At 47.6% G+C, this 22,505-nt stretch overlaps 1 protein-coding gene across 3 annotated transcripts in view; it reads right to left on the bottom strand.

The window, feature by feature from the left end:
- The window catches only part of SLC35A1 (solute carrier family 35 member A1), an 87,931-nt gene that overhangs the window by 34,774 nt on the left and 30,652 nt on the right, over window positions 1–22,505 (bottom strand). For all 3 annotated transcript variants that reach the window (XM_033938027.1, XM_033938024.1, XM_033938026.1), the window contains exons 4-5: window positions 13,807–13,959; window positions 2,643–2,709 (exon numbers count right to left, since the gene is read on the bottom strand). In XM_033938027.1, coding sequence (XP_033793918.1) covers window positions 2,643–2,709; window positions 13,807–13,959 — 220 coding nt within the window. The remainder of the gene's footprint in view (window positions 1–2,642; window positions 2,710–13,806; window positions 13,960–22,505) is intronic.

Here is a 22,505-nt window from a genome sequence, read left to right as displayed (position 1 = left end):
TTATACATTTTGGTGGAACACAATATGTCATATATTCAAAATGGAAAGAGTAATAGCAATACAAAGAGGGACATATATTAAATTTATAAAAATATGGGGGCCATTGACAAAATATTGTAATGAATAAATACTATGAGTTTTCTTCTTCTTTTCTTCTTTTAAATATCTTTATTATGACACACATAGAGGGGGGGTAATGAAAATGATTTCTACATAATATGTTATAGTATATTATACAATATGTAATGTATGAATTGAAAAGTAATAGAAGGGTGGGGGGAGGGAGAGGGGATAAAAAATATATTTAGAACATAATGTATTAGATATAAAAGTGTTATTATATATTTATCAATTGTATTTTAATATGTTGTACACTTTCTGTAAAATTTAAAAATAAAAAATAATATATAAAAAAAAAAAAAAAGACCATGCCACAAAACTTTGGATATCTTCATTAGAGGTCCCTGAAAAAATTTCATCAGTTTCTGAGATGGTGGAGTGGGGGGAGCTCTGAACCACTTGACATGGAATGACCCTAATAGAAGATCCTAAGTTGGCATTTGGGCATCAGCATTTAGGTACCAACACTTATACCAAGTTAAAGGCAGGTATAAATGTCAGCACCTAATGTTTGCATCTAGGCATGCTATTTACACTGTTCTACAAATTTGGTGCCTAAATGTGTGACCTGCCCATGCCCTGCCCATGTGCATGCTCCCTTTGCAATTATGTATTAAAACACATGGAGGGGCATTTTCAAAAAAGAAAAGTCTAAGTACAACTTGGACATTTCCAGCTGAATGTCCAAAGTTGAGAGAACAAAAATGGCCATTTTCAAATGGCAAACTTAGTGAAAATTGTCTACTTAGACATCTTGGCCACTGGGATTTCTAGGCCACTAGAACGTCTAACTTTATATCCCACTTTCGATCAGAAAAACATTCAGGTTGAAAATGTCCTAATTCTGACCATTTGGACGTGGGTGGGGCCAGCATAATAATGGACTGGCCACACAGACATCACAACAGAGCAATGGGATACTTTAGAGGGCACTGCTGGGAACTTCACATAAATGGTGCCAGATGTATATCTCACCATAACCCCCTTATAATTTAGGGTGAGCACACACACACACACAATATAATTGTATTAACAACACATAATGGTTAACCACAAAATTAAACTACACAAAGCATACTGTATGCTTCTCAATATTCATTCCTACCAGAACACAGATACCATGCAAATACAGGACTAAAAGTACTTACATATACAAACAAACCCTAAGATGCAAGACTCTGCATGCAGTACAACCCCAGAAGAAAAGAAACAAATGCATTTCTTCCTCAATAGTGCAAAATACAGACAGCAGATGAAAATCAATCACTAAATTCAAAAATAAAATCATTCCCCCTACTGTTGATCTCCCTCCCTCCATGCTGTGCCTTGCCTTCTAGCCTGCTCCCAACTGGCCATTTTATGCCGCCCCCTGGTATTATCTTCGGGCAGGCTCCCTCTTCCTCAGTCCTACAGTGCACAAAGCCATGGGCAGCAGCTCCTCGCGCATCCAATCTGGAAGTCTTCCCTCTAATGTTGCAATGTCAAGAGAGAAGGATTCCGGTTTAGGTGCAGGACGCGTGTAGGAGCCTCTGCCCACGGCTTTGTGCACTGCAGCACTAAGGAAGACGTAGCCAGCCCGAAGACAACGCCACATCGATCGCACCGTAGACCGGTGGCTGACAAACACTATCTTGAGCCCAATGCACGTGCCGGCCCTGCGTTCCAGCAGGAAATTTCTGTGGACCGACACCGGTCCATGGACCAGTGGTTGAAGAACACTGGTCTAGAGCAGTGTCTCGCAAACTTTCCAGCCGGCAACACACTAAATCCAGTGCCCTGGCCAGAAGACAGCCAGAAGTGCGCGGACTTTGATGTGATGATGTCATGTGCATGCGTGATGTCATCACATCAAAGTCCACATATGCGTGGAGGCCCATCTGACCTCGACCCGCTTTGGTGGAGAGATCCAAGAGGTGCGGGGAGAGGAGGAGTAACATGGGCCAGGAGGAGAGTTATCTGTGCCAGCTGACTTCCTACAGGACGTGCCTCTTGCCGCGGGAGGCACATCCTGTAGGCGGTCAGCTGGTGTGGTTGACTCTCCTCCTCGCCAGTATGTCGCGGCACACTTGAAATCTCAGGAGGCACACAGTTTGCAATACACTGGTCTAGAGGATCATATGGGCAGATGCAATGCCCCTTAGCTCCTGCCTATCACTGGTCCAGCATCAAAATGGATGACATGAACCCTAGCGGCAGTCTCACAGTACTGCATGTCTGTTGCTAAGCTAAGTCCAAGAAGGGGGACCTAAGTGTGTGTGTGGGGGGGGGGTATTGGAGAGGCTAAAGCTGGGACACACATAAGCTCCAGCAGCTAGCTCAGTTTAAATTCACACCAGATATCCAACACTGGTGCCCAAATAAAGCCTGGTATTAAATTCCTGGGGCAGTTAGCAAGCTAACTGTTGACTGCTGTGGGCTGTATATTGAACGGAAAAGTTTTATAAACCTATACATATACTGAACCCTTTCAGAGCAATGAGAATAGGAAGAGTTCAAGAAAAGCTTACTCTTTATTGATTTACCTGCAAATCCCGAACACAGCACAGCGATAGTTAAAGCAACAAAGCCTATCATTGGTTTCTGTTCCATCTGAAAAGCGAAATATATAAAGGAGGCAAATCAGATTGCATTGTGAATAGTCTGCAGTTTCTATATTCTAGGAATGGCAAAGTAAAATGATATAACTCAAGTAACATGATTTTCAATATAACACAATCTGGCCTACATTACCCTGCAGCAGTGTGGTGCAAAATACACTATCAAAACAAGAAGTCCAGTTTTCAAATTCCTTCTCCTGGTACAGTAAAACCTTGGTTTGCGAGCATAATTTGTTCCAGAAGCATGTTTGTAATCCAAAGCACTCGTATATCTAAGCAAATTTCCCCATAGGAAATAATGGAAACTCAGACGATTCGTTCCACAACCCAAAAACTTTAATACAAAATACTATACGTACTGCAAGACCTCACTCATTTAGAACAGTCACTATACTCTTGCAGCATCGGAGAGAGCAGAACCATTGGCTCAGTTGTGATGATGCGACGCATGTATACTGTATGTACTTGTATTGCAAGACATTGCTTGTATATCAAGTTAAAATTTGATAAAATGTTTTGCTTGTCTTGCAAACCAAGTTACTTGCAATCCAAGGTTTTACTGTATCTCACAAGCAGAAAAAAAAAGCTGCAGAAAAAAAGATCAGTGTGAGGGAGGGGCTGTCTCTAGCTTTTGATCTCACTTCCTGCACACCAGGACTTGGATTAATGCTGTCCCGCCTACCATTAATGGTGGGATAAAAAACCTGCCAACCTCCAGAGGTTAGGTTGCGGCTGAAGAGGCCTCTCCCTTAGAGTGGGTCCCTGGGTAGCCTTAACTCTTAGAAATATGCTTTTGGAGCCTAACTTATTTAGAGAGTAAGTTATAGTAGGTTGCCTAGGTTTAGATTTGCCAAACTTCCTCTTTAAAATAAAAGGAAGACACCTGTACCCACCTTGCTCTGCCTCCAGTCCTGCCCACATACGAACCTCTTCTCTCCTTCCCCAAGGTCTGGAGGTTCTCTGCGCATGCACGGACGTCGATACGATATCATCACGTCAACGTCTGCACATGCACAGAGGGCCTTATTTATTTTATAAATTTATCAACCGCCTATTCCTAGGTGACATCACAAAAGTAACATACACAAAATGAAACAGATGCAGCCCCAATTCGGGGACTTCCAAAACTCACACTTCCTGCACTTCTGGTAACCTTTTTACCTAGGTTGGAAGTCCAAGTAGGGACACTTCTCCCTTTGTCCATGGGGGTTAGGGGCAGAGCCGGCCCGTGAATATTAAAAAACCGCGAATAATATTCGGGCCAGTTCTGCCCCTAACCCCCGCTTCCCCCTGGCTATTTTAAACCCTGTAAGCCCCTCCTTAAGCCTTACCTAGTGGTCTAGCGGGTTTTTGGGGCAGGAGCGATCTTCCCACGCTCCTGCCCCTTGCAGATCGCTCATAGGAAATGGCTGCCTTGAGCTCCCGTAGTCTCTCGAGGGCTTAAAATAACCCAAAAAATTAAAATGGATTTTTTGTTTTAAAATCGTGAATAACCGAATCCGCAGATGCTGAAACCACGGATTCGGAGGGGGAAGTGTACCTATTTCAACAGAATGGCCCACCCCCAAGAAGCGCAGAGTGGTGGTTATCGGGGATTTGCTGCTGAGGGGCACCGAGGGACCAATTTGCAGATCAGACCTACAATCAAGAGAGGTCTGCTGTTTGCCAGGGGCCAGGATCCGGGATGTAACCGCTTGCCTTGACAGACTCATCAAGCCCCGTGACCACTTCCCCATGATTCTAATCCACGTCGGAACTAACGACACCGCCAGGAGCACCACGAACAGCATACCTGAGGACTTCAGAGCCCTGGGGGAGAAGCTGAGGAGGATGAATGCGCAGGTGGTCTTCTCCTCGATTCTCCCTGTGAGGGGCAAGGGCAGAGCCAGAGATGATCGAATACAGAGGGCAAACGACTGGCTGCGAGGATGGTGCAAGGAGATGAACTTCGGGTTCGTGCACCATGGGGAAGCTTTGCACGGACTACATGGACACGACGGCCTACACTTGACCAGAAGAGGGAAGAATGTCCTTGGACACCGTCTAGCCCGCCTACTTCACAGGGCTTTAAACTAGGTAAGTCGGGGGAGGGTACAGACACAAACAGCATACCTAACGAACTAAACTGTAAATACTGTTTTGAGGATGAGGTAAGAAGTCACCGAAAGTTTGGGTCAGGGGCGAGTACACACACCTTCGAGTCGGGGATAGGTTCAAATCATAAGTATGGGCCACATTGTAATTCCAGGTCTAGGGGGAGTACACATTGTAATTCTGAGTCTTTGGGGAATACACATTGTAGATCTGGGTCTGTGGGGAATACACATTGTAGTTCTGGGTCCAGGGGGAACATATACAGTGCAAAGATTGCTGGGTCTAGGGGGAACATATATAACGCAAATTATGCTGTAGGTGTTCAAGTAGCTCAAGCAGGTATATCCCCACTGATATGTAACAAAAATACAACATGGAGGGCTATGTACGTCAACGCACACAGTTTGGGAAACAAGATCCTGGAGTTGGAAACAGAAATAAGGAATGCCGACCTGGATGTGGTGGCGATATCTGAGACCTGGCTCACAGACTCCCATGGGTGGGACATGGTCATACCGGGTTACAACTTGCTTCGCCGGGACAGAGAAGGCAGATTGGGAGGAGGTGTAGCATTATATACTAAAGATGACATTAAGGTCACAAGAATCTCAGATGTCCAATACACTGGAGAATCCCTTTGGGTTAATTTGGCCAGAGGGAAGGACAAATGCTTATATCTTGGCGTAATTTACAGACCCCCAAGACAACAGGTTGACCTGGATATGGAAATAATCGGGGATATAGAAAATATCACCTTGCGTGGGGACACAGTATTGTTAGGTGACTTCAACATGCCTGATGTGGATTGGGATACACTAACCTCCGATTCTGGCAGCAACAGGAGGCTATTAAACTCTATGAAAGGAGCTGGTCTGAAGCAACTGGTGTTAGACCCAACAAGGGATCAGGCAATACTGGACCTATTACTTACCAACGGAGAAAGTGTCACAGAGGTCTCGGTGGGCAACACATTGGCCTCCACTGACCACAACATGGTATGGTTCAATCTTAGGAAAGGTTTCACTAAATCTAACACGCTGACCAAGGTCCTCAAATTCAAGGACACAAACTTCCAAGACATGGGTTCCTTTGTTCACCAGGCGCTACAAAGCCAAGCAAAAACCGATAGCGTGGAAGAAATGTGGTCGACTTTGAAAGCCACCATACAAGAAGCGACAAACCGCTATGTTAAATTAGTAAGTAAGCGGCGAAGAAACAACAAGCCGCAATGGTTCACTGCGGAGATCTCGGACCTCATCAAGGAAAAGAAAAAAGCTTTCATCTCTTACAAACAATCGGGGAAACAAGACTCTAGGGCAGACTACCTGACCAAGTCAAAAGCAGTCAAAACAGCAGTCAGGGAGGCTAAATTTCACATGGAGGAGTCTCTGGCAAAGAACATCCAGAAGAGAGATAAATCCTTCTTCAGGTATATCAGTGATAGAAGTAAAAACTCTGGCGGGATTGTACGTCTAAGGAAACCAAACGGAGACTATGTGGAAAAGGATTCCGAAAAAGCCCAGCTATTAAATGAATACTTCAGCTCAGTCTTCACCCGTGAAGCGCCGGGGCTTGGCCCTCAACTACAGACAAGGGCAGACTCAGTTGACCCATTTAGTAACTTCGAATTCACACCCAGCAGTGTCTACGATGAGCTGTCAAAACTCAAGGTTAACAAGGCAATGGGGCCTGACAACCTACACCCCAGGGTGCTTAGGGAGTTGAGTGATGTCTTGGCAGAGCCACTGTCGGCACTCTTCAACCTCTCCCTTAGTACGGGAAGCGTCCCGTTGGACTGGAGGACGGCTAACGTCATTCCACTCCACAAGAAAGGCTCAAAGATGGAGACAGCAAACTACAGACCAGTGAGTCTAACATCTATAGTGAGCAAACTTATGGAAACTCTGATCAAACGACAATTGGATAAGATCCTGGATGAGGAAAATCTACGGGACCCCCGTCAACATGGATTTACTAAGGGAAGATCATGTCAATCCAACCTGATCAGCTTCTTTGACTGGGTGACGGGGAAGCTGGATGTTGGGGAATCCCTGGACATCGTGTACCTGGACTTTAGCAAAGCATTCGATAGCGTACCACACCGCAGGTTGCTGAACAAGATGAGTTCTATAGGATTAGGTGACACATTGACGAAATGGGTTAGGAACTGGCTTGGTGGTAGGCTTCAAAGGGTAGTGGTGAACGGCACCCCCTCAGAAATGACGGAGGTGATCAGTGGAGTGCCACAGGGTTCGGTCTTGGGACCGACCCTATTCAACATCTTTATAAGAGACTTGGCAGAAGGGCTTCGAGGTAAAATATCATTATTCGCCGATGACGCCAAACTAAGTAATGTAGTGGGAAAATGCACAACGGACGAAGATTCAATGCCCGACAACATGATGCACGACCTACTCCTACTGGAGCGCTGGTCTAGGACCTGGCAACTCAGCTTCAATGCCAAAAAATGCAAAGTCATGCACCTAGGCAACCACAATCCATACAAGACTTATACTCTTAATGGTGAGATCCTAACAAGAACGGTTGCAGAACGGGACTTGGGGGTGATCGTCAGTGAGGACATGAAGGCTGCCAGCCAGGTAGAGCAGGCCTCATCCAAGGCAAGACAGATCCTAGGTTGCATTCGCAGGGGTTTCGTCAGCCGTAAGCCGGAAGTCATTATGCCATTGTATAGATCCATGGTGAGGCCCCACCTGGAATACTGTGTGCAATTCTGGAGACCACATTATCGCAAAGATGTGCTGAGATTGGAGTCGGTTCAGAGACTGGCCACCCGGATGGTCTCGGGACTCAAAGATCTCCCGTACGAAGAGAGGTTAGACAAACTGCGGCTATACTCGCTTGAGGAGCGCAGAGAGAGGAGGGACATGATCGAGACGTTCAAGTATCTCACGGGCCGCATCGTAGCGGAAGAAGATATCTTCTTTTTCAAGGGACCCACGGCAACAAGAGGGCACCCGTGGAAAATCAGAGGCGGGAAACTACGAGGTGACACCAGGAAATTCTTTTTCACTGAAAGGGTGGTTGATCGCTGGAATAGTCTTCCACTGCAGGTGATTGAGGCCAGCAGCGTGCCTGATTTTAAGGCCAAATGGGATCGACACGTGGGCTCTATTCACTAGGCAAAGGTAGGGGAGGGTCATTAGGGTGGGCAGACTGGATGGGCCGTGGCCCTTATCTGCCGTCTATTTCTATGTTTCTATGTTTCTATTTTGGAACTATTTTAGAAACACATACAACCAGCTGCCTAAGAGGCCCTTTTATTAGCACTGTGGGCTTGATTCTATAAATAGAGCCTAGGTTAGGTGCAGCTGGGCACCCTAATCACGGACACCTAACTTAAATCCACACACAACTTGTTTGTTAGTGGGTTAAATGGCGTGATAATTGTCCATGCCATTAAAAAACAATTTACAAAATATCAATTAAGGTTATGCGCAAATAGCGGTGCAGTGCCTAGTGACGCCTAAGTCAAGGCACCTTCCAATGCCTACCTGCTATGTAACAAACATAGTAATCAACATTATAACATCCAAACTCGTGCAACCAGCACTAACCATACATAGAGCTTGTAGCCATTCGCACGTCCTGCAGAGACTTAAACCAGACTGTATGGTCTTTAGGATTCTCCTATGCATTATCTTTTGTTGTTGTTTTTTTTAATACCCTCTTGGCTCCTCTGAAAGACAGAGAATTCTTCAAATCCAGATTGATCCTAAGACAGAAGGCAAGCGAAGCCCATTCACAGGGAGGACAACTAGTGTCACAGAGCCCTGATCAAACAATCATCCAAGTACGTGCAGGGCAGGATTAATTCGTCGGGGGCCCCTAGGCACACAAGTACACTGGGCCCCCCTGCCCCGCCCCACCTCACCATGCGCCCAGGCGGAAACAGGAAGCTGCGTCAGAAGGAAGCTTTGGGCAAGCAGCACCGCTTGCACAATTACAGTTCCCGTTGCCTTTCTTACCCACGTTGCTTGCTTGTCTTACTTTCCGTCGATGGGGGGATACGTTGCTATCGGAGGAGGCCCGCGCTGCTGATCGGGGGGGGGGGGGCTGTCGATTGAGGGGGGCTGCATTGCCGATTGATGCTGGAGAAGCCGATCGCCATTTGGAAAAAACAATGTTGATGCCCTCCTGACCATTTCGGGTCCTAGGCACGTGCCTACTGGGCCTATTGGTTAATCCTGCCCTGAGTACTTGTACACCTGAATCCATGCCTTGTACAAATGCGCTGCTGCCACCACCATTACCTTGGTAAAAGTGCAAAGTGAAGTTGCCAAACAGACGGGAATGCTGAGAATTCAAAATGCTTTTCCAGCACATAGAACCTGAGAAAGTTTCTGTGTTCTGGGAAAATGGGGATATGTAAGTAAGCCTCCGTCAAGTCCAGCGAGACTAGGAATTCCCTCAGCGCCACCGAGCCAATGATCAAGCGCACGGTCTCCTGCTGCAGTGACAGACTTAAGATCCAGGATTGGTCTCCAGTCATCTAAATCTTGCTTGGGCACAGTAAAATATATGGAGTATCTGCCTGAGCCCGATTCTGTGTCTGGCACAGACTCTACGGCTTGAATATCCAAAAGCCATGTTACTGTTGCTCAGACTTTGACTGCTTTCTATGGTCTTCTGGCTGCAGAACCCATAAAGAAATCCCAACGAGGGCAAAAGAATTCCTCTCAAATAATGTCTAGCATTCATTTGTCTAAACACATCTTCGCTCAGGTCTCTCTGAACTCCAAGAATCTCTCTCCTATTCAGGGTAGCTCAGACTCTGGCCTGGCATCACTGGACTTCTTAGGAGTAGCTGCTGAGCGGGAACCTGACTTTTGAAATCTTCTGGAGCCTGTAAACCTCTACCTAGATCTGTGAAATGATTTCTGAGCAGAGGAGTCTGCCGATGACTGGTGAGTCCATCTGTAACCATGAAAAGAACCATGACTTGATACCCCCGGGGGATAATGACTTAGGGTAACAATCTGCCATACTGGCCATAAGGTCGTCCAACCCTTTCCCAAAGAGCATTTATCCACTGAAAGGAAGCCTGCTTAAATTAGCTTTAGAAGCAGAATCTCCCGTCCACTGTCTGATCCAGAGCATTCTGTGGGCAGAGATAGAATAAGCACATACTTTACTCATGACCCTTAACAAGTCATATAGAGTGTTTGCTACATAATCGACCTCCAAAAGAACCACCTGGAGGCAGGCATAGCATTTTATAGCAGGCACACACCGAAAAGGAAGCTGCCGCCACCGCCGCTTCATACCCAGCGCTACAGCTTCAAACTGTCGTTTGAGGACTAAGGGCTAGATTCACCATGGATCAGATCCAATCCAATCTGTGGCAGGGAAGCTGATTCACGAAGCACCCTCATGCAAATGAGGGCGATCGGAATCACACCCCCAACCGACTGCACAGATCGCTCTCCAGCGATCCCGACACATGCGCAGACCATCTTCTTTGCCTGTAGATGGTCTGTCTGACCATGCCATGATGGCTGCAGCAGCAGCAGCATTTTGGAATTAAAAATGACCCAGGAGAGCTATATAAAACTTTCAAAAATTAAGAAAATGGGATTATGGAGGTAGGGGACTCTATAGGAAGCCCCAGAGACACTCAAAAGTTCAGTTCTTGAACCACCCCAAAGTCTCCCACTGTACTCACAGAACTGCCTGGTGTTGTGCCTGCATCAGCTCAAACTGCAGCTGGATAAAGGAGGATATTTCTGCCTCAAACAGTCACATAAACTTCTCCAGCCACTTGTCTCTTCGGGCTGCCTTTTAGACCCTGAGAGCCTGAAATGTCCACTAGATTCTCCCCGGCTTAGGGGGGGGCAAGGGGATGCACCCAGCACCACTACAGCCCTATGGACCAATATGGTGCCACTGAGCCTGCGCTAAAGTGCCCGATAAATCGGGGGAACACACCCCGAGCTTTTTTAGTGTTAGTACAGACCAGCTAGGTAGGTGCCCTTGCCAAAAGGTTGCCCACTCCCCCCAGCTACACTCCTTTGAACTAGAGATTGTATCTTCTCTCAGGAAGAGATATCCCAGAACATAAGAACACAATAATAGCCTTATTGGGTCAGACCAATGTACCATCCAGCCCAGTATTCTGTCTTTACGGAGGCCAATCCAAGTCAAAATTACCTGGCAAAAACCCAAATAGTAGAAGCATTCCATGCCACCAATCCAGGGCAAGCAGTGGCTTTCCCTATGTCTGTCTGAACAGAAGACTATGGACTTTTCCCTCTAGGAACTTGTCCAAACCTTTTTTAAAACCAGCTACATTAACTGCTCTTACCACATCCTCTGGCAATGTGTTCCAAAGCTTAACTATTCTCTGAGTGAAAAAATATTTTGTTGACTTCAATCATATCTCCCCGTAGCCGAGAACCTCTGTAGCACCGTGAAGCCTCAAGTTTCAGATTAAAAACCCAAAAATAATAAATTAATTATTTGTAAAGCAGAAGAAAAGATACCTTCTCAACTCACTTGCAAAAGGAAAAACTGAAGAGATGGGGCACTACCCACTGACACAAGGGGGCTAAGCTGAAAAGCTGTAGATGATTCCTTCTACAAAACTTGAGGTAGAGGTGAATAACCCTTTTGCATTGGTACTCAAATTCACTGAGAGCCTCACAGTCCTAAATGAAAACATAAAAATAGTAATACTGGGTCAGACCAATGGTCCATCTACCCGGTATTCTGTTTTCAAGTGGCCAATCTAGGTCACAAGTACCCGACAGAAACCCAAATAGTAGCATCATTCCAGAACCCCAAAGCGTTACCAAGATTCCATGCAGAATCTTGAGTGGCAATCCTATACTACCAATCCCAGGGCAAGCAGTGGCTTCCTTATGTCTGTCTCAATAGTAGACTATGAACTTTTCCTCCGGGAAATTTTCCAAACCTTTTTTAAACCCAGCTGCGCTAACCGCTGTTAATACATTCTCTGGCAATGAGTTCCAGAGCTTAACTATTGAATTAGTCAAAAAAAATTATTTCCTATTTGTTTTAAATGTATTTCCACACAACTTCATTGAGTGTCCCCCTAGTCTTTGTAATTTTTGAAAGAATAAAAATATTACTTTTATCCATTCTACACCCACTCAGCATTCCCTTTTCCAAGCTGGAGAGCCCTAACCTCTTTAGCCTTACCCTCATATGAGAGGAGTTTCATCCCCTTTATCATTTTGATCACTCTTCTTTGAACCTTTCCTATTTCCGCTATACCTTTTTTGAGATACAGTGACCAGGACTGAACACAGAAATTAAGGTGAGATTGCACCATGGAGCCATAGATAGGCATTATGATTTCCTTTCCGAATAATTCCTACCATCTCGAGTGAAAGATTTCAGCGCAGTCTACAATGACACCAAAATTTTTTTCTCAGGTGCTGACTCCTAACAGAGTAGTTGTTCTGGAGATTGTATGTATTCAGAGAAAGGAAACATGATTGAGTCTTGTATACCACCTTTTTGTAGTTATAGAACCAACTCAAAGCAGTTTACATTTCTACAGGTACTTATTTGTACCTGAGACAATAAAGGATTAAGTGACTTGCCCAGGGTCACAAGGCACAGCCCTGGGATTTGACCTCCAACCTCTGGGTGCAGAGGCAGCAACTCTACTATTAGGCCACTCAACACCTCCAAAGAGGTTTAGGGAGCTATAGCTAGGTCAATGGGGACTGCCACTGGACCAGGGCCTTGCAATGAGAAAACTGGTATACAATGTGTTGTGTAGAACAGCAAAACAAACTCCAGCTATATTTTGAGATATATTGTTCAGGCAGCCCAATGTGAAAAATGCATAAAGGCATCAAGAATTAGCAAGATACTCTGTGTACTTTTGCAATGTTAGGAAGATACTTCCTGATAAATTCCAAGGTGTGCCCTAATCTGCCAATAATACGCTTTGTGCTTAGCACAAATAAGTGAACAGCTGAAACCTGAAACCAAGCATAGAAGTTCTACAGTAAGGGATATGAAGCGGGAAAGGCAGTTCTTCAGCAGAACTGCTGCATTGGTTCCAGATAGACTACAACAAGGTTTTGCCCCCAGATCTTGCTCTTAGGAGGAGTGGAAGCAGTGGCACAGTAAGAGAGGCCGGGGCGGACAGCCCCGAGCGCCATCTTCGCAGGGGGGCACGGTGCCTCTCCTCTTCTCCTCTCTGCCCCCACCCCACAAGCAGCATTTTCCACTTGCTGCTCAAGCCAGCATTGCCTCCCTTCTAACATCACTTCCTGGTCCCATGCCGAGTGCCATTTCTGGGCACAGGTTACATTCCTCCCTCAATATTCACGGGGATTAGGGGCAGAGCCAGCCTGCGAATATTGAAAATTTGCAAATAACCTTTGGGCTGACTATGACCTAACCCTCCTCACTCCTGGCATCCCAGACCTTACCTGGTAGTCTAACGGTCTTTCAGGGCAGGAGTGATCTTCCTATGTTCCTGCCCTGTGCAGATCACTCATACAAAACAGCTGCCCTGAGTTCCCGTAGTCTCTCGAGACTAAAACGGGAACTGCATGGGGCAGGAGCGTAGAAGATTGTTCCTGCCCTGAAAGACTGCAAGACCACCAGGTAAGGTCCCGAGAGGCAGGAGTGATTCGGGTTTTAGGAAATTGCGAATAATCAAAATCATGCGTCCTAAAACCACGAATCGGGAGGGGGAAGTCCAAAGGGAAGGAGAACAGTCCTCTTTTTATGATCCCACTGGGAGTTTCAACCCATAGTTTGAGAATCGCTGGCTTACAATATAAGTTAGTACTGGAAGCAACTGAAAATGAGGTAACTTGCCCAAGATCACAAGAAGTGTGAGTGGGAGAAGTAGGATTTAAGCCTCGCCTTCCCCACTCTCAGCACACTGCTCTAACCACCACTAGATCACTCCTTCCTTCACATTTTGAAGCCATATAAGACTTCTAGCGTTAGTCCAAAAACATAAATTACAGATATTACTACTTACCTTTACTTTTGTGGTCTCTGTTGGATTCCACTGAACTAGCGTTACTCCTCCACACAACATAAAAATTGAAATCCACTGCAATTTACCGAGTGATCTGTGGAGCATTAAAACCATACATAAAGCCGTGCATGGGATTTTTAGCTGATAAGTCACCTAGGAACAAAACAGGTGGCATTTAGTCCTGTAATCTGTCTCTATTCAATAAAGTAAGAGCATATACAAACTATCTAAAGCATATGGAGAAATTAGGTTCTTACCTGCTAATTTACTTTCTTTTAGCTTCTCCAGACCAGTAGAGGTTAATCTTTACGAATGGATATATATCCAATCATGACCAGCAGGTGGAGACTGAAAACAAAACAGTGAGATAGTACATAAGATATCCCCTTCTCTAATCTCATAAGTGTGCCGAATAGCCAAGCAGAACCAAGAACTGGAAACAGAAATAAACAATACTCCGAACAGGAGCAACAACTAACGTACCCAAAATGCTGTTGGAAAATGCAGAGGAGAGATACCAGAAAGAAAATGTCCCCACAGTTCGCCAGCCGAGCCACAGCCGCTGTTCTTTAATACTCCCTGGCCCTAGAAAAATACTAGAACCTGCAGCAAAAAACAAAACTGCCCGCGCAACAGCCCCAACAACACAACAACAGACAGGGTGGGGACCTTTACTGGTTTGGAGAAGCTAAAAGAAAGTAAATTAGCAGCTAAGGACCTAATTTCTCCTTCTTTAGCACTCTCCAGACCAGTAAACCTTTTCCTTTCTCTTCTTATATTTTAAGTTCTTGTAAACCGTGCCAAGCTCCACTTCCGTGGAGAGGATGCGGTATATAAACTTAAGGTTTAGTTTAGTTTAGAGGTTAATCTTTATGAATGGGACATACCAAAGCAGTTCCCATCACGGGCGGGACCCCCAAAGGGCTGACACCAGAACACGCTCATCGAACACCGCATCCCGACGCGCCTGAACATCTACCCGGTAGAGTCTGACAAAGGAATGCAAGGAAGACCAAACCGCAGCCATACAAATGTCCACTGGAGGCACGAGCGAAGACTCAGCCCAAGAAGCCGCCGGACCCCGAGTGGAATGAGCCTTGATAAAACTCCAGAACAGGCTTCTGTCTCAGAAGATAAGCGGAAGCAATAGTCTCCTCGATCCAGCGCACAATAGTAGCCGTAGAAGCGCCAGCCCCCCTACAAGGACCAGCCAGAAGGACAAAGAGATGATCTGATTTCCTGATCTCCTGGGTCTGCTGCACATAAGAGCGAAGGACCCGACCGACATCTAACTCGCGCAGCTCTCGTGGCTCAGAAGAGCCCTCCCGACTACCCAACACCGGGAGGACTACAGATTGATTGACATGAAAAGGAGAAACTACCTTTGGCAGAAAGGAATGAACAGGCCTCAAGACAACCCGCTCCCTAGAAAACTCCAAAAAGGGAGCCCTACAAGAGAAAGCCTGTAGCCCAGAAACATGCCTAGCTGAAGTAATGGCCACCAAAAAGACCGCCTTCAGAGTAAGGTCCTTCAAAGAGCAGCCGCCCAACGGTGCAAAAGGTGGGCGCACCAGAACAGAAAAAACCAGAATGAGATCCCAAGATGGAACAGAGGGTTGCACGGGAGGCTTGAGCAACTTGGCCGCCCGCAAAAAGCAAATCTCCTCAGGAATGACTGTCAAACGCTGACCCATCACTAACCCACGAAAGCTGACAAGGCCGCAAGCTGAACCCGGAGAGAAGACCAAACCAAGCCATCTGGCAAGAACTCCAGGATATTAGGCAGGGAAGCACAAAAAGAGACCACTCCCCGTGCCTGGCCTCACCCCTCAAAGAGACGCCAAACCCGCACATAAGCCCGAGAGATAGAAAGCCTCCGGGACCCCAAGAGAGTAGAGATCACCTTATCTGAATACCCCTTCTCACCTAGGCGACCCCTTTCAAGAGCCAAGCCGTAAGACAGAAGGGAGACGAATCGAACATGGGAATGGGACCCTGCGTCAGAAGGTTGTCCAAGAGTGGCAGAGGAAGAGGATCCGCTACCAGATGCCTCATCAGATCCGCATACCACGAACGTCGAGGCCAAGCCGGAGCCACCAGAACCACAAGACCTGGATAGCGAACAATGTGGAGAAGAACTCTGCCCACTAATGGCCACGGAGAGAACACAAACAACAGCCCCTCCTTTGGCCATGGTTGAATCAGAGCATCCAGACCCTTGGCCAGACCGACCCTGCAACAACTGAAGAAGCGGGGCACTTTGGCAATGCCACTCATGGCCATCAGGGGCTGACCCCAAGCCTGCACTATCAACTGAAAGGCCACAGGGCTGAGACATCAATCTCCAGGATCTAAGATGTGACGACTGAGGAAGTCCACCTGAATATTCTCCACCCCGGCTAGGTGAGAGTCCAAGAGGTCCAGAAGGTGTGACTCCGCCCAAAGGAAGAGCCGAGCCGCTTCCCATGCCACCTGTGTGCTCACGGTGCCTCCCTGATGATTGACCGAAGCCACCGCTGGGGCCTGTCCGACAGAACTCTGTCTGACTCGCCCATTAAAAAGGGAACGGAAGGCTAACAGTGCCAGATGGACGGCACTGGGCTGCAACACATGGAACAAGCAGAACGCCTCCTCCGTGAACCAGGTGCCTGGAGCCGAGCGACCTAGACACTGAGGCCCCCAACCGAGGAGATTAGCATCCATGAGAAGCACTTGCCACTGCGGTAGATCCAGACGCACCCCCTGAACCAGATGAGAAGTCTGGAGCCACCAATGAAGACCGCAGCGCGCCAAGCCTCGCAGAGGGACAGGGACATCAAAACTGTGCCTCTGGGGCGACTACCTCTGGAGCAGAGCATACTGAAGAGGATGCATGTGGGCCCACGCCCACCTCACCACGTCCAGGGATGCCACCATCGACCCCAAGACTTGGAGGAAATCCTGCGCCCAAGGACACTGGGACGCCATAAGGAGGCGAAGCTGAGATTGCAATTTGCTTACCCGGGCCCCTGAAAGAAAGACCTTCCCCAAGGAGGTGTCGAACAGAACCCCAAGGTATTCCAGACACTGAGCTGGGACCAATCGACTCTTGGAAAGGTTGACCACCCTGCCCAGCGACCGGAGAAACTCCACCACCCAAGCCGTAACCCGGGTGCTCTCCTGCAACGACTGCACCCGAACCAACCAGTCATCCAGGTAAGAGTGCACCAGAATGCCCTCCGACCTCAAAGCTGCCGCGACAACCACCATCACTATGGTGAACGTCCGGGGCGACGTGGCCAAGGCAAAGGGAAGCACACAGAATTTAAAGTGCTGACCCAAGATCGCAAAGCGAAGGAAGAGCTGGTGAGAGGACCGAATGGAAACACGCAAGTAGTATTCCGTCACAGCGAGAGAAGTCAGGAACTCCCCCGGCTGAACTGCCAGACGGACGGACTGCAGTGTGTCCATGCGAAAAGAGGGAATTCTGAGAGCTCTGATGACCCCTGTTTAAATCGAGGAGGGACCGAAAGGTCCCCTCCTTCTTGGGCACCACAAAGGAAATGGCGTACCAGCTGATGCCGCACTCCTGAGGGGACACTGGAACAACCGCTTTGTGATCTAGCAAGTACTGAAGGGTCTGGCGAAAGGCTAGCGTCTCCCATGCCACCTGACACGGAGAGGCAAGATATGATCTGGCACAGAGCGGCAAATTCCAGAGTATAACCATCCCGCACCAACCCCAGGACCCACTGATTGGCCCACTTGGGAAACAAGTAGTGCAGCCAGGCACCCACCAGAACCAAAGGGGCGCCGGCAAAGAGCCATCAGACAGGACAGGCAGCGGGGAAACCGGCGGGAGGACTTCCAGCCCCCCGATGGGCCCCCCGAAAGTACTGCATGCGCTGAGCCAACCAACCCTGGGGAAAAACCGGAAGCCTGGAAAGAAGCAGCCTGACGCCCAGGACGAAACTTGCAAAATACCCGCAGATGCCCCAGGGCAGTGCCACCCCGAGACACCGGGTGGGCACGGTCCTCAGGCAGACGGGGCATCTCAGAGTCCGTCAGAGTCTGAACCAACTTATCTAAATCCTTGCCAAACAAAAACGACCCCCGAAAAGCACAGTTACTTACCGTAACAGGTGTTATCCAGGGACAGCAGGCAGATATTCTTGACTGATGGGTGACGGCACCGACGGAGCCCCGGTACGGACAATTTTAGAGTGATTGCACTCTAAGAACTTTAGAAAGTTCTAGCTAGGCCGCACCGCGCGTGCGCGAGTGCCTTCCCGCCCGACAGAGGCGCGCGGTCCCCAGTTAGGATAAGCCAGCTAAGAAGCCAACCCGGGGAGGTGGGAGGGACGCAAGAATATCTGCCTGCTGTCCCTGGATAACACCTGTTACGGTAAGTAACTGTGCTTTATCCCAGGACAAGCAGGCAGCATATTCTTGACTGATGGGTGACCTCCAAGCTAACAAAAAGAGGGATGGAGGGAAGGTTGGCCATTAAGAAAATAAATTTTGCAAAACAGATTGGCCGAAGTGTCCATCCCGTCTGGAGAATGAATCCAGACAATAATGAGATGTAAAAGTATGAACTGAGGACCAAGTAGCAGCCTTGCAGATTTTCTCAATAGGAGTGGAACGGAGGAAAGCTACAGATGCTGCCATAGCTCTAATTTTGTGGCCCGTGACAGAACCCTCCAGTGTCAGGCCCGACTGAGCATAACAAAAAGAAACGCAAGCAGCAAGCCAATTGGACAGAGTGCGTTTAGATACAGGATGACCCAGCTTGTTAGGATCAAAGGACAAAAATAGTTGAGGAGATGATCTGTGAGGTTTGGTGCGATCAAGATAGTAAGCCAGAGCACGTTTACAATCCAAGGAATGCAAAGCCTGTTCACCTGGATTAGAATGAGGCTTTGGGAAAAAAACAGGTAGAACGATGGATTGATTAAGGTGAAACTCAGACACAACCTTAGGAAGGAATTTTGGATGTGTACGAAGGACAACCTTATCATGGTGAAAAACAGTGAAAGGTGGATCAGCCACCAGTGCATGGAGCTCACTGACCCTCCTGGCAGAAGTGAGAGCTATCAGAAAGACCACTTTCCAAGTTAGAAATTTAAAATGCGTTGTGGCCAAAGGCTCGAAAGGAGGCTTCATTAACGCAGAAAGAACCACATTAAGATCCCATACAACAGGAGGGGCCTTAAGAGGTGGTTTTACATTGAAAAGGCCTTTCATGAACCTTGAGACTAAGGGATGAGCTGAGAGGGGTTTTCCATGGATCGGCTCATGAAAAGCTGCAATGGCACTAAGGTGGACCCTTATCGAAGAGGATTTAAGACCAGAGTCAGATAAGGACAAAAGATAGTCCAATACCAATCCCACTGCTGTAGATATGGGATTATGGTGATGTAACAGGCACCAGGAAGAAAACCGAGACCACTTCTGCTGGTAACACTGAAGAGTAGACGGTTTCCTGGAGGCATCAATAATAGAACGGACAGGCTGAGAAAGGAGAGCATGAGGTGCAGTCAGCCCGAGAGATACCAAGCTGTCAGGTGCAGAGACTGTAAGTTGGGATGAAGAAGCGTTTGCTGATGCTGTGTAAGTAGTGAAGGAAACAGAGGAAGAGGTATGGGTTCCCTGGAACTGAGTTGAAGTAGAAGGGAAAACCAATGCTGTCTGGGCCACCGTGGAGCGATGAGGATCATGGTGGCTTGTTCCCTCTTGAGCTTGAATAAGGTGCGCAGCATGAGCGGAAGAGGAGGGAATGCATAAAGGAAGAGATTGGTCCAATCCAGAAGAAATGCATCGGGTTCCAGACGGTGAGGAGAGTAAAGTCTGGAGCAAAACCGGGGCAGCTGATGGTTGTGGGGAGCTGCAAAGAGATCCACCTGAGGAGTGCCCCATTGGGAGAAAATGGACTGGAGAGTCGAGGGGTCGAGAGTCCATTCGTGAGGTTGAAGAATTCTGCTGAGATTGTCTGCTAAGCAATTCTGTTCCCCTTGTATGTAGACTGCTTTCAGGAATAGGTGACGAGCAGTCGCCCATGTCCAAATCCTTTGAGCTTCCTGACATAAAGGACGGGATCCCGTCCCTCCTTGTTTGTTGAGGTAATACATTGCAACTTGGTTGTCTGTGCAAATGAGAAGAACCTGAGGAAAGAGGAGATGTTGAAAAGCTTTGAGGGCGTAAAATATCGCTCTGAGTTCCAGGAAATTGATGTGGTGCTTCTTTTCCTGGGTGGTCCAAAACCCCTGAGTTTGGAACTCGTTCAAGTGAGCTCCCCATGCATAGGGGGAGGAATCTGTGGTGATGACTAGTTGATGAGGAGGTAGATGGAACAGTAGACCTCTGGATAGATTTGATGAGTTCAACCACCAAAGAAGCGACTGTCGAAGAGACGAGGTCACAGATATGTGTTGTGAACAAGGATCCGTCGCTTGTGACCACTGAGTCGCTAGGGTCCATTGAGGAGTACGCAGGTGGAGACGTGCAAAGGGGGTGACATGCACTGTGGATGCCATGTGCCCCAAAAGTATCATCATTTGATTTGCTGAGATGGAAGTTCTCTGGAAAACCTGCTGACAGAGATGAAGGATGGTGTGAAGGCAGTTTGGAGGAAGAAACGCCCTCATGTGAACAGTATCCAGAATGGCTCCAATGAATTGAAGTCGCTGAGTTGGAATGAGGTGTGACTTGGGTAGATTGATCTCGAACCCCAACAGTCGAAGGAAGGAAATGGTCTGATTGGTGGCTATGTGAACGGACTGAGGAGAAGGAGCCTTGATGAGCCAGTCGTCCAGATAAGGGAAGACTTGAAAATTGTGGGAGCGGAGATAAGCTGCGACCACAATCAGACATTTGGTGAATACCCTGGGAGAGGAGGCTAAGCCGAAGGGTAGCACCTTGTATTGGTAATGATGTTGGTTGACAAGAAAGCGAAGGTATTGTCTGGACATCAGATGAATTGGAATGTGAGTATACGCCTCCTTGAGATCGAGGGAACATAGCCAGTCTTTCTGAGAGAGAAGAGGGTATAGGGTGGCAAGAGATAACATCTTGAACTTCTCCTTGACCAGACATTTGTTGAGGTCTCTGAGATCTAATATTGGTCTGAGATCTCCGGTTTTTTTGGGGACAAGAAAGTACCGGGAATAAAATCCCAGGCCTTGCTGGTCTAGAGGAACTGGTTCGATGGCATTGAGAAGGAGGAGGGATTGAACCTCCTGACCGAGAAGGAGGGACTGAGCCTTGTTGGAAGCAGACTCTTTTGGTAGACTTAACGGTGGAGGAGTCTGAAAGTTCAGGGCATATCCGTGAGCGATGATAGCAAGTACCCACTGGTCGGAGGTAATTGCTTCCCATCGAGACAGAAAAACCTGGAGTCGACCTCCTATGGGCTGAGTTTGAAGGCATGAGGGAGGAAGACTGGCAATGTTCTCGAGAAGAGAGTCAAAAGGGCTGTGTAGACTTAGGTTGAACAGCCGGTTTTACAGCAGGCTGTTGTTGTTGACGAGCCTGTTGCTGCTGTTGACGCTGCCTGCGAGGTTGAGGAGGATGAGTCTGAGCTGGGCGAGCAGAAAACCTTCTTTGATAAGAAGGTTGTTGCCTGAATGGACGAGGAGGAGGAGGCTTCTTCTTGTTTTTCAACAAGGAGTCCCACCTAGTCTCATGCGCGGAGAGCTTTTGTGTGGCGGTATCCATGGACTCCCCAAACAGCTCATCCCCAAGACAAGGCGCATTGGCCAGTCGGTCTTGATGGTTTACATCCAGTTCCGAGACCCGTAGCCATGCCAATCTTCTCATTGCTACAGAAATAGCAGTGGCCCGTGACGTCAGTTCAAAAGTATCATAAATGGAACGGACCATAAACTTCCTTAGTTGCAAAAGACTAGAAGTACATTGCTGGAAAGCAGGAAGTTTACGGTCCGGAATGTACTTTTGAAAAGAGGTCACCTGTTGAATGAGATGCTTCAGGTAAAACGAGAAGTGGAATGCGTAATTACCTGAACGGTTGGCCAGCATGGCGTTTTGGTAAAGGCGCTTTCCAAATTTATCCATGGCCTTTCCTTCTCTGCCAGGAGGAACAGAGGCGTAAACACTGGCACCTACAGACTTCTTCAGGGTTGATTCCACCAACAAGGATTCATGGGGAAGTTGTTGCTTATCGAACCCTGGAATTGGAATGACTTTATAAAGAGATTCCAATTTTCTTGGGGCTCCCGGGATGGTTAAGGGAGTTTCCAAGTTCTTATAGAAAGTTTCCCTCAAGATATCATGGAGGGGCAACTTTAAGAACTCCTTAGGAGGATGATCAAAGTCCAAGGCATCTAAGAATGCCTTGGACTTTTTAGAATCAGACTCCAAAGGAATTGAAAGGGTGTCTGACATTTCCCTTAAAAATTTGGTAAATGAGGAGTGCTCTGGCTTAGTAGCAGGGTCTTGCACCGATACATCCTCCTCTTCAGATGAATAATCTTCCTCGGTACCGAGGTGATCATCCGAGTCATCCCACAAGTCAGGGTCCCGTACCGATTGGAGACGGCCCTGAGAAAGTGGAGTCGAGGTGCCAACATGTTTAGTCTTGCGTACCGATTTCCCCGAACGGTTGGAGACGGTACCAGGGGAGTGTAGAACGGTACGGGGCTCAGAGAACGGTACCGGTTCAGAAATGTCCGGAGCAGAACGTCGTTTCGGCTCCGCTGAAA

The sequence above is a fragment of the Geotrypetes seraphini genome, chromosome 3 (assembly GCF_902459505.1).
Source record: "Geotrypetes seraphini chromosome 3, aGeoSer1.1, whole genome shotgun sequence".
Taxonomy (NCBI): domain Eukaryota; kingdom Metazoa; phylum Chordata; class Amphibia; order Gymnophiona; family Dermophiidae; genus Geotrypetes; species Geotrypetes seraphini.
Note: the sequence above shows the minus strand (reverse complement) of the source record. Positions and strands in the feature narration are given on the sequence as shown.